This window comes from Schistosoma haematobium, chromosome ZW (assembly GCF_000699445.3).
Source record: "Schistosoma haematobium chromosome ZW, whole genome shotgun sequence".
Classification (NCBI taxonomy): Eukaryota; Metazoa; Platyhelminthes; class Trematoda; order Strigeidida; family Schistosomatidae; genus Schistosoma; species Schistosoma haematobium.
Window position 1 is genome coordinate 28,880,125 of NC_067195.1, and position 13,519 is coordinate 28,893,643.

Genomic DNA, 13,519 nt, shown 5'->3' on the forward strand with positions numbered 1-13,519 from the left:
GTTTATGACTTTTTAAATGCATTTAGTCAGCTGTAAAAATAAACGTAAATATCCTTATATGAAACTGTTTCTTCATTTGTAAAATTGATCATTTTAAGTATTGATGACATCCGAATTACTAAGAACTATACATAAAAAAAAACAGTTTCTGTTCAGTATTTTTTCTTTAAAAGATCATTTATCCTAAATGAACAAAACAATAAACGCATAAATTAAATTCATTTGATCCTGTTTACATCAGTTGTTTCAAACTTTTATTGATTAAGTACCAGCTTATACAAATTAATCTAAATTATTGTATTTTATTGAAAAGTAGGTAGGTAAGTTATATTTATAACTAGGTTAGAAAGCATGCAAGAAGACTAAGAAGTAAAACAGAAGATAAAGCCCTTCAAGTTATTCAACAAAAATTATCCTATAATGGAGAATGACAAAAATAACACGGATACTATAGTAAAGTTTCAAATAGGAGGAGATGTAGGTATGTAAACCAGTAAGTGGATGGTGAAATACAAATAAAAGGTTGGGATGACCTTGGTGAATTGAAAGTTAAGTTTAATTCAGAGCCATGAAATCCTAAAATAATAAATGATGTTATCAGATTCGCAAATAAATTCGGCATATCTTTCAGAGATAATGAATTTACTAGTATAGGGGTTGTGGAGATTATTAAGTTTTTGATTGAGATCATGAACCGATTGGTGTTAGACCGCCACCTTTGGAAACCTGGAAGCACTGGACGGCCGTTTCGTCCTATTGTGGGACTCCTCAGCGGTGCTCACCCACGATCCCACTCGCGGGATTCGAACCCAGGGCCTTCGGTCTCGCGCCCGAATGCTTAACCAACTGGACCACTGAGCCGGCATCTAATGGTGATAGTGTCTAACATCAACCAATCCACGAAATTGCGCGACCAACTTCCATTGTACTGAGGTAGATACCTGTCTCTACCCGACATGGATTAGCTCCACTGATCACGGCTTCTCACTAGAACTCCGAGAATTCCCTCACGAAGCTAGTCACTAGTGAGCACATGCTGATTACTAGTATATGGTATGCCAGCTCAGTGGTCCAGAAGGTTAAGCGTTCGCGCGCGAGACCGAAGGCCCTGGGTTCGAATCCCGCGAGTGGGATCGTGGGTGAGCACCGCTGAGGAGTCCCACAATAGGACGAAACGGCCGTCCAGTGCTTCCAGGTTTCCAAAGGTGGCGGTCTAACATCAATCGGTTCATGATCTCAATCAAAAACATAATGAATTTAGTTAAAATTGTCTTCTTTTCAACTTGTACGTTTATTTCCATCTGATTGAAATCACTGGCTTCTACAGCCTAAATACTTGAATTAGTTTGTTTGCCACTCAATTTCACAAGTTTTAAATCTTCCAAATTATGATTTTTATTCCTCAGTTTTAATTCATATGAAATTCAAACTTGAACCAGACACTTTTCGCAACTTATAGAATCAACGGCTTTTTTCTGTTCATTTAATTTGAGTGCTTTAGCACGAGAAAACAGTCTGACTTGGTGTACAATGACTGCTTTGTAAAAATATACAAGTCTTTCAAAACGAGATGTTTGGTTTTGAAGAATATCTTGTAGGTAGTCCAATGTTTAACATTTTACCTATCACCGAAGTGATGTCATCAATTCTAAAATATACGTAAAGAAATGAATGACTGGCTATACTCATTTTTATTATACCTGCCATTACATTTCCAGGTTAACATTCTTATTATTTTGGTTTGTTTTTAATCATTCACAGCCAGTCTTCTTTGTAGAATGTCAAATGACACTGTGAAATGTTTGGAAGCCGTAAGGTCAGCTACCAAATAAGTGAAAACTAATTTTCAAGGTACATTTAGCTTACATTTTATATACAAGTCCTGACTTTCCTGGACCCCACTTACTGAATATCAGTCCTCTAACAAAACGCTTGGTCAACAAAATTGGTCTTCATATAACAACACGATATCAAGAACTCATTACGTCAACTATGTTCTCAAACTCTAACAATTCTCATCTCACGAAAATTGGTTGCATCTGCCACTCAAACACAACTCACAAACACTCAAGGCTTTCAAACATTGTCACTGGTTAATCGGAAAGGATCGAGAAATTTAAATCCTCTCTTAAATCTTGTAAATTATACACAAGTTTATGGTGTAAAACATATGGTAAACTAGGAAAATTCTATGATCTGCTGAGTAATCTGATTATTCTAATTATTAGTTGCTATTCAACAATAACATAGAAACTGCAATGTATTTTAAATTGTGGATCATCGATGAGATAAATTTACGAGCTGGCAAATGATGTTAGTTCCACCCGTTAGATTTAGTCGTGTTTAGTATTTCTATGAGATATTTTATAAAGATAACAAAAACACTTCGTTAGTGCAGTCAGATAAACAACTCAGTAGACAGCAAATAAATGTTTCTCTCATATACATCTGTGCTTTCAGGGAATCAACTTATACAACTAGAGAACAATGTAATCATGATAACTATCAATACACTTAAATTGTTAAACTGATAGTAGTTTTGTAAGGACTCGGTTAGCTAAAGTCGTTTATGAGCCAATAAATTGTGCGAACTGGAAAATGACGTTTGTAGTGATGCGGTGTATTCTACAGTTCACATTCATCCAACAAGCATTTTATGCCCATCACCATTCAAAAATCTGTAAAGATATGTGAATAAATCGTGTATTTTAAAGTGACTATGATTCATTGATGCTGATATGTAGAAGAGAATGTGAAAATTCATTCTTCATGAAATCTGAATGGTAGGTTACTTTGTACACTTAGTGTTGACTGGATTCCATAATTACATTTCTTAATTGGTCAAAACATTTGTAAACCTATGGCCAGTTAGCATCTTTACATGGTGTTAGGCAAGTATAGAGTCACCAGCTTATTAAATTCAAACTATGTTGTGATTTTAAATTTTATTTTCAAAATGAATCAAACATAGGTTAAATTAAATGAGTTAAGAATCGTCATATTAAAGCCAACTGTAGTACGACTCACGTTAAGGTCTTCATAATTATTCTTTGTGTGAAAATGCTTCACTTTTTTATGATTTAATGATTGGTTGTCACTTTTGAATTTTGCATACAAAACTGTATTTGAACTCGATTCAGCAATGTTCAGTGACTTTTCAAGTTCAGATTCCAGTTCAGTATATTCATCTGGAAGGAGGTATTGTTTGCACATTTTCCGTGACAATTGTTTCATGATGTGATTTAAATTTGAAGCCAATTTACTGTTATCATTAATTTGTGTATGGTTTGACTCGGAAAGCATCAATTCTTCAGCTGAATTCACATTTGTAGACATAGAGTAATTATTAGTGTCACAGTATTGCCTTTCTTCTATGGACTTATTTCTTAATAAATCTTCATGAATATTTTGGTTGGTAGTAGGCAATATCTGAAAAGAAGTGAATTTGGTGATTACATCTCACATGAATCTCTGTTTTATTCTGTGAAATAAAAAAATCTAAAAATTGCATCGAAGCACAGTGTTTATCACATAAAAAGTGAAAAGATATTCCAAATTGGTTTAACGAGATTAACTTTTGTCATGAACCCATAGTGGACGCTCAGATCATCTGAGAGAACCATTTAAGTGCACACTGTAGGGTTTTGTTGGTTATTTAAAAGAATAAGGTTTTTCTACATCATCCTGCCAATTTAAAAACGTTAGAAACATACAAAAACTCAAGTATGGTAAACCAATTTATTATTTCATGCAAAATCAAACAGTGCCTTTATAAAATGTGGAAATCATACATTAAATACTTCACTTGCATATCTACCTTGAGTTGTCCTTTACACACTCTATCATTTTACCAAACCCGTCGTAGTTCTGATTGCCTTTCTCTTCTATTTGTTTCAATCTTCTGCTGGTAAACATTCCACTTTCAATTTCTGCTGCATACTTCTTATGTCTACCCGCATAAGTAGCTCGCACCACACAATAACTAGGTTAGATTTATGTGTTGAAACCTAATTGCAATCCATCGTAGACTTCAGTTCAAATAAAACTTACCCAAGTGATAGGAATATAAACTTTGTATAAGTTTAACCTACGAGAAAAGTGTTTAACCTTTTTGTTTCAAATTTCAAATGATAGAGATATTTACTAATTTCCTACTTTATTATTCTGTTTTGTGAGATTTCAGGTGACTTCTGCTTACTAATTCAGATGAATATTTTGGATACTAACTATGCTCATAACATATTAATAGATAGAGTATTTTATTTTGTTCCTCAAAAAATGCCTTTATATAGTCGATGCTGTAGTAATGCACCACATCAGATTTTTGCGTACATTATGGGACTGAATAACTGAGTCTTAGGTGAAGGAATCATATGTACTCTAATTTACATCTAACATTGTATATAAGTGACAACATCAAAGAAAAAAGAATTTACAATCAATATCTAGTTAGCATTATTAATTTAAATATGCAGGCCGTGTAGAAATTCAATACAGTAGAAACGTATAGCGGAAAAGTGTGAAGGGAGAGATTAAACCTAGGTTTTCAGGTACATATTCACTGTCAGTACTAAGTATAGTCTTTTTTAGTACACATATAAACCTGCTTTGTTCTAATTATCATGATGAGATCATGAAACATTACTCATTTACTTTTACTAATGAATCGCATCTTGAGATCAAATATCACTCATTTTTCATTACTATAATAAACTCAATCATTGATATTGATTGAAATTCCCTTCGTATATAATAATCCAATGGAATCAAAGATTATTCTTGTCTCTGATAATCTGATTAATAGGAAGTACAAAAAAACAAAGTTTATAATTTATACAAATCACCCATCCTAGTCAAAATGTTTACTCGTTGGAATCCTGGTATTCAGATAGAAAAGTTCATTCCATTTCTAAAAACAAGGTTAATTCTATTAGTGGCGATTAATTTTGCAAGCTATTTAGTCATAAATAACTATTAGGAACCATTTTAAGACAATGAATTGAACTAATTGCAAGAAACAATACATCGAGATAACGGACCTCCACGTGGTTTATGAAAACAGCAGCTCAGATTTTGCAGATGAATGACAGCATGACAATGTACGGAGATCGCTAAGGACAAATATTCAACCCGAAAAGTGTTAAGACCAAAAAAGGGAGGAAATTTATGAATGCTGAAAACGTTCTAGAAGTGTATTTAGAAATTTAGTCTGTTAAATGCATGATAAAATAAAGTCAAACAACGGTTTAGAACAAGGTTTATCAGGCTCATGATTAGTGGTTAGTCGAAAACAATAGTCAATGAGAATAAAAAGGCGCACGAATAAAACAAAGATAACGAGACAAGAAAGTTTAGCTTTGCCATTAAACCGTTCAGTTTAAAGAAGTCAACACTATAAAGAGAGTTTAACTAAGCTACATATTTTTTTCCTCATTCTAAAGTGGTGAGATTAAACATACTCAACATATTAGTTTTAGTTTCACATACTTCACACTTTTTGCTATCCTAATTTGTCAAGTTTAATCTTAAACAATAATGAAACTTCTAATTAATCACCACCAAACAAATGTACTTTTATGCTGATACTATTTCAAATGAACTCCAGCTAATATTTAAGTCTTCACATTTTTCAATACTACAAATTTGTTATCATGAGGACCACTTTTAAGATATAATATGTCCGCATCGATTAGACCAATAAATTTAAAAGATTACTGTTTCAAATTTCGAGATTACTTTTAACTCAATTAAAATAATTAACGTTAATTACCATATCATCATAAAGATACAAACAATGAAATTTTGTGATCTGGTTTAATGTATACAAACCTGAGATTGTAGATAACAACTACGAGCTGGCGACCTTTATTTTTTTTTTAAAAATCCCTTATTATTAATTGAATCTATCTTTGAATAGGTTGGTAGAATATATTATTGTTAAACCATCTGTTTCTAAATAATAACCTATATTCATTGTATAAAAAGATATTATAACTTTATAAGAATGATAGTGTGCGATCTAATAGATACTTCATAACGAACTTGAATGAATAGTTTTTAATTATCAACTTTTATACTCAATAGAATTTGAACAAAGAGAAATATTTGAATTCACTGAGCTCTTGTAGAAGTTAAAGTACTCATAATCTACCAAAGAAAATCATATTTCATTTGGACAAATACTTGATTTGATTACTGATAGCTAAAACCTGATTTAAAATTTAACTATAATCGCTACTAGTATGCTTCATTGCGTTAGTTCCGACTAGGTAACGATGACTTATTTCTTCTTGATGAATAAAAGGGTCTCAGTACAGTTGATTCTGTTCTGTTTAAACACTAAGTGCAGAATTAATTATTTAGCAGATGTTTTCTATGAATTGGATCAGAAGTTGATGAAAAAATGTGATAACGCTTTTACATATCTGGTAGATAAAAATCCTACCTCTAACCATAACAATTGATTTAGAGAAATATGGTGCTCAAAATCGAATAGAAATTCCGAAGAAACCTTTTTCCGTACTGGAAGGTTAGTTACTACAAATACGTCTACTCTCTAGGATTATTTGTTTAAATGATATTTTTGTAATGCACACATATGGTTCGGAAAGAACTTTGCTCGAGATTTTTCAGCAAAAATACTCGATAGCTCTCCCACCAAACGCAACATTTATTTCTTTTTAATTAATTTCCCATTATGGATCCGCATTAATATATATATTTTTTACAACTATTACATAATCACCACCAACCAACTGGTGATTAGTTAGGTGACAGTGTTGCAAATTCCGAGTGTTAGGCAAAATAATAGTAAACGATCAACGAAGTAATTTAAAACGGTAAGTGGATAGGCAGTTCTACTGTTTAATTATATTGATTCATAAATAAATCGAGACATTTTGTTGTGTAGTCAACATATACTTACTTGTTATACAGTTATAGTTAGATAAATACTAGTGTGGGGTCACGATGAAAAGTTAATCGGGAAGAAAAAATTTGTTGCTCTAATTGTTTGTTCTAAAACCAAGAAGAATGTGATTTTAGACAAAATGGTCAAAATTGAGGAAGTTCCACTTAAGGAGTTTGGTTCACGTAGTAAATAACTGTTCGGTGATATTTGTCTGATTTGGTGGCTTATTTACTAGGATAATCAAAACAATTGCTCTCTAAAGAATTTCAAGTTCAAATCTCTTATGTGAGATCAATAAACTCAATGAGACAAATCAGTAGTTTAACGTTGGAGATGAAAAATATAACTGTTATGTTCGATCGACATTCTAGATCCATCAGAATACTACAGACTACCAATCACACTTGTATCTGTATAAAAGTTTCCACTTTATGAAGTAATTCAGCCTTAAAATGAAAACCACCTACTGGTACTTAATCTCCAAGGTTTTTCCAACAAACATATTTTATAGAAATTTAAAGAACAGAAAATAAAAGGAAATTTATTTTAGTTTTAATTTACCCATATTTTGAGTACATCTTCGATTTCACTGTCATAGTTACCATTATATAGATTCAGATGTTGAGTTAAAGGAAGTAATTTTGATGGTGAATTCTTGTTACTATTCATTTCCGTAACGATTTTGAAAGCTGATTACTTTTTCACTTGTTTGTTGTCTAAATTTAAAAGAGAAACGATAAATACATTTTTCTAAAACAGTAATATCATTTTAGGAGGTTTACAATCAGGCTTCTTACTTTATAGTTGTTTTGGTAATGTATTTAAATTATGTTATCGGTTAAGTTTTCTCCACTGTAATATGTTACTTTAACATACGTTTATGTTATGGCTTAATAATAAAGACTATTTTGGGTTTCGTCATTACAGAAATATACAGTAAGCGCTATGATGTGTATTATGTTCAAGTAGATATTTGAAAGTCAATATTACAAATTAAATGTAAAAAATTCCTATGAGACTACCACATAACAAACCATATACATAGCATATTTACACCACGGTTGAACTAAGCATAATTCCATAAGTATAATAGCTATCCAAATTACTAATATGGATTTAATAATGATTATTTGATAAATGCAACATAACTGAAGTAATTTACACAAAATCAGTTTTACGTTAGCAGTTAACGAGTAAAACAGGAATCAGGTGCCTTCAAATGAGCAAAACTGTGATTATTAAAGTTGTCGCTAAAAACAAGGGATACTTAGAATGGTTATATAATTACTTGTATACAAAGTAGAGAATATCTACTTGAAATAGAGGGGATATTAAATTTAACAATTCAAAGGTGATTGTTCGTTGGAAACAATACACTTTCATGAAATTCTATGGTTTTCAGAAAATAAATTATTCATTATTTTTCCAGTTGGGTGTACTTATGGCAAAAAAGAAAGAAACTAAACAACAAAATTCGCTGTAAAGATAATGTTTCTACGGTATCTTGATAATTTATTTCAGCTTAGAATTAGGGCATGGTGACTTCATTATAAGTAATCAAATAAAACCTATGCCTTGGAAAAAATGAATAATAAATGACTAGCAAACTAAACCAATGATATTTTGATGCTCAGTTTTATAATCTTAAAAACAAAATATTGAATTTTACAGTCGTTCAAAATTGTTGATTAGCACGTCTTTTTATAAAACGTTGGCAGAATAAGAATGATATTTTATAATTTATTTAATTGTGTATCAACATACAAATAATTATCAGAAGGGGTTTTATGGAGATTTTAGTAATTTCAGTAGTTTAAATAATTGATTATTTCTTTTAATACTTTTTCATTTAAAGTGAACTGTACATGTACTTCGGGGAAATAGGCTACACTATGCCAGGAAACTTCAGAAATTCTAATTTTTATTCAGTGTAATATCAAAACCACATCATTATTTTGTTGCCTTCGTCAATAAGTATTCTAAGAAACGAAATACTTACCACAAATGATAAGTTATGAAACTAATCCGTTACGATTAATAGTTTACTTCAAATAATATCATAAGCACGTTGAATGGACTATAATTATTTGCCCGACAACAGAAGCAAATAAGTTTTTTAAACTGTCCGAAAGTGATTTATTATTATTATTCATTATTCATTTCGAACGGACTTAGTTCTTATTCAACTACTGTAAAGATTCCAACTTCTCAGAGATTAAGTTAGGTACCGAACTTTTATTAAGTTCTTCTCTTAGGGATATTAGTAACATCTACGTTTTTTCGATTAACGAAGTTATCATTGTAGGAATTTCCGAACTATGTTCAAGAACAATTAGGTGCTCAATCACAGTAGTTCTTCACACTTCAACGTTGAAATATTCATACAACACTAACAGATAGATTTCTCAGATTACATGTTAGAAAATTCATAAAAAGGGCTTACGATAATATTGAATAAAATTACCTATAATATCTACTGCTGAACAAAAAACTAGCTTAGCATGTCATATCAAAACAGTGATTGTATCGAGGGCATATAAATAGACATCATTGGCTTATGAGAGATGAAAACAATATTGACAGTTGAATTTATTAAATGCAATAATAGAATGGCCATCTATAAATAAAAGTATACATAACATATAGGTATTTCTCTATCTACCCTTTAGTCTATAAATAGCACTGTTATCAAGTTGTACAACACTTAAAGCACACACTAGTGAACTCAATTACAAGAGAATCAAAATTTGACTATAATAAACAGAAATATAATATTATTGTTAGTGCGTTTAAACAGTTTCGGTTTATCTAAGATCATATTAAATATTATTTCTTACTAAAAATGCGTTGTCTGATCCATAAAATTCGTTAAGTGGAACAAATTATTAACTGGATTACTTCTATGCATGTACTGTCTTCATGTGATGTGTACTACTCACAAGATTACTATTGAGTAAAATATGTTGAGAAGCATCGTAGAAGTTGTAGCAGTCGACATACGCAGAGAGAAGTTTCAGTACATCAATACCAGAGGAGAAGCCAGTTTAGAATTAGCCGGATGGCAGAATACACTGCAAGATGCAAATGAATGACTGAAGATTAAGCATTTGCATTTTGCAGGTCGATAGTACAATCCAACACATGTACACGTAAAATTCGCTAGCACCTACAGTGTGATACAGTCAACATTACACCACCGTTAACACGTTTGTATCTCGTTGACCAAGGTTAATAAGTTAGTGTACACAGAAGATACAAAATGCTGTCACACATTTGTGAACAGTCAAATGAGAAAAATGCTGACAATATCGGTTGTACAATCGCATTGCAATAAGCTATCAGTATATGCATTGTTTTCAATTATTATTGTGAACAATATCAAGATTTTATTATCAAAGTATATGATCATATGTGATGTAGGTCAATCAATTACAAGTAATTTAAACATATTTTCTAATACCTAGAAATGTTATACGTGACACAGATTACTCCAAATTTTTTTGCCTTGACAACAGAACAAGTTACCTATTAAGTTTTATTCTCAAATACACCACTAGTTGTAATTTTTCTTTTTCGTAAATCAGATAACTTTTGGAGTCAGAATTAACTTATAGTTGATGTAAAATTACGATGGAACCATAGAGCCGAAAATTATCAACAAAACGAGTCAATAACTTAAAATCAAGTAGATCAAAGAGAGTTCTTAATTTATTACACAAGTTATGAGCAAGGTCTCTTTCAGCTACGAAGCATTAGACAAACGAAGCACAGTAAATTAATTAGGTTCATTGCTGGTGAAATCCTGGAAAACTAGTTTCTTCTAAATACGTTATCAAAGTCAAGTCACTCTATCAATAATGCATAAATGTATATTCTTTTCACTAACGTCAGCTAACAATAAGGCTACAGTAAAATAAATTCAGCTATATGCTTTCACTTATTTATCTAATGGCTTTAAACTATAATGTTTTTTTAGTTATGAATTGATTTCCCACATTAGCTCATAAGATTGAATTTCATGATTTTCCATTGGACAAGTTTTTATCAACCTGGATGAAGTAGAAATGTCTTTGTAGCATTGAATCAACGATATGATAATCACTACTCAATTACTAGCAATAATAAACTGAACATTTCACTGTGTGACTTATCATTAATTAAATAATTAGAAATAATAAAATAACCATAATAAAGACGGTTTCAATATGAACCACCAAGTTTATTCCAAGGTGCAATGAATAGTTTATTAAAATAATCGAGTTACCTATGCCAACACATAATGAATCTAACTAAGTAGATCACTTCAAAACTGAGTCAAACGGAATATTACGTTATTATCAGTTTTTAAATGATGAATATGTTGTTTAAAATATCATAAGAATTCGTTAAAATCAGTTTCTATAACAATAAAATATCTTAATCAATGTAACTAATACAGATTACATACACTCTTAATGATATTATGTTAATTATATTATAATTTATATAAACCTACCTGTTTTACTTTCACTAAAAATATTAATGAAGAAAGGTTCGTTTTATTCTTCTAATTCGAAATTGCGAAATATCGATTTCGAATTTCAATGAACCAACTGTTTCAAAGTTTAATGTTTCTTCATATTATATTTGTTAGAAATAAAAAAGAGTAGTCGTATATTTTCTTTTTTTAAAAGATAAGAACCAATAAAGTACAAATATTCTTATTATTGGACATTTAATAATTGTCATACTTACAATTATAATGTCTAAAAATACAAAAAAACCCACTTATGTCATTGTGCTTAAAACGGGGATACTTGTGTATCAGTACTTAGAGAATGCCGATTATATTGATAAAATAAATTATCTATGTGAACGATTTTAAAATAACAGGTATAGTCATGTGAAAAACTCTGTGTAATGCACTTTTCATCATCTATCATATTCCCTATAATTTAAATAGGTCATTTTGTACAGGCTTGTTTAGATCTTTTCTAGGAAGACTTTTTAAACAAATTAGGATTGTTTTACAACCACATGATTTATGGGATATTATTTAGTCTACAGAATGTTTTCAGGTGCATACCAGCAAAGCTGAAGAAATATCGACAATCTCAAAGAACTAATCAGTTGTGTTTATTCTTATGCTGTGCAAATATTCAGCAGTACAGAATTTAGGTTCGAGATGTTTATTTTCATGAATCATAGTGATGTTATTCTTGAGTTACTGCGAAAGACAATATTTTCCTTTTTACTTAAAACACAATACATAACAACCAGCCACTTATTACCTTCAGCTTCCCTACTGTTTTGTATTTGGTGTCTCATTCCGTGACTACAACTAACTTCATACTGATTAACTGGGTTTAATTTTAATTATTTATGGGTAAAATATCTTTAGTAAAATAAATGGTTTTATAACGAATATTAATTATCGAGTGTGTTCCTACTACTTTATTATTAATGATTTATTTAGTTACAGGTTCAAAATATTTGCATTCCATACCCGTGAGTTCATTTCCAGTTATCTACAAAAAAAACGGATCAGTGGTTTATCAAGTATACAAGTCAATATTTCCGTATATTAGTAACACAAGGGATGTGGAAACAAATTTTATTCTCCTATAATTAATTGATTGAAAATTCCTCAATATTTAAATCCACAATTATTGTACCTTTACAGAATATCAGGTGAAAAATATTCCTCATTTTCACTCAGTACTATTTTCCTGCACTTGGCATGGCACTTACAAAAGGCAACTTGATTTAATAGGCTGAGGTTGGTGATATTAGGAAAACTACTTACCTTTTAGTTTAATGAAAGGACAAAGTAATTCATGTGGTACAAAAAATTGAAATTATTCGGTTAAATTCTTCAATGTGTATCCAGTGCTCTGTTGGTTCAAATTTGTTTGGATAAAACGTGAAAGGTACTCATGTTTTCTAAACAACATAGTATTTTGTGAGTGTTATATATATAAAATCTGGAAATGACATAAACATCTCAACCGTATCAGACGACAGACTATTCCATTGACAAAATTACAAAAACTTAAAAAGTCATCCATTGAATGACTTTAACTAATAGCTATGAAACAAAATCAAACTAAATCTATAGAATTAAACGTATCATTTTCAAAAAATGAACCATGAAACTTCTAGGATAGGAAAAGATGAAATACACAAAATGGTGATATCACATAAAAATTGAACGTAACTCGATCATAAGGTAAAATAAATATCGTCGCATGGAAGTATACCAAAGAAACTTTAATTTGTTTTCTTCCATCATTTGTGGTTTGTTAAACAAAGGCGATTTATTGTAGTCCAATGTTTGAACAAATATAATCGATCATTTGATATTGCAACATCTACCAAACTAAAATACTCTGATCTCCAGTAAATTACTAAGTGATTAGACTTTGCTTGATAAAACTATAATAACTGGATAGTGTACATCATATCACTCACATTTAAATGTTAGGGTGTTTCATTATTACTGTAATTACAACTTTCATTTAAAAATGATTACTTAAACATTAGTTCGGAAATGATTTTGTTATAACGGGGCAAATAATGCCGAAGATATGACTGGTTTTTACAAATAATTACTAATTATAACTTTAGAGC

The 13,519-nt window shown here is 30.6% G+C and overlaps 1 protein-coding gene across 2 annotated transcripts in view; it reads right to left on the reverse strand.

Annotated features, from left to right (window-relative positions):
* The window catches only part of MS3_00001126 (uncharacterized protein), a 55,541-nt gene extending 43,903 nt beyond the window's left edge, over positions 1 to 11,638 (reverse strand). Inside the window, exons 1-3 of one of the 2 annotated variants that reach the window (XM_051208632.1) lie at positions 11,406 to 11,638; positions 7,472 to 7,626; positions 3,028 to 3,429 (exon numbers count right to left, since the gene is read on the reverse strand). In XM_051208632.1, coding sequence (XP_051070974.1) covers positions 3,028 to 3,429; positions 7,472 to 7,579 — 510 coding nt within the window. In that variant the 5' untranslated portion in view covers positions 7,580 to 7,626; positions 11,406 to 11,638. Of the gene's footprint in view, positions 1 to 3,027; positions 3,430 to 7,471; positions 8,240 to 11,405 lie in introns of those variants that run through there. The other variant, XM_051208633.1, reaches the window with a different exon arrangement.
* Between the last annotated feature and the right edge of the window lie 1,881 nt (positions 11,639 to 13,519).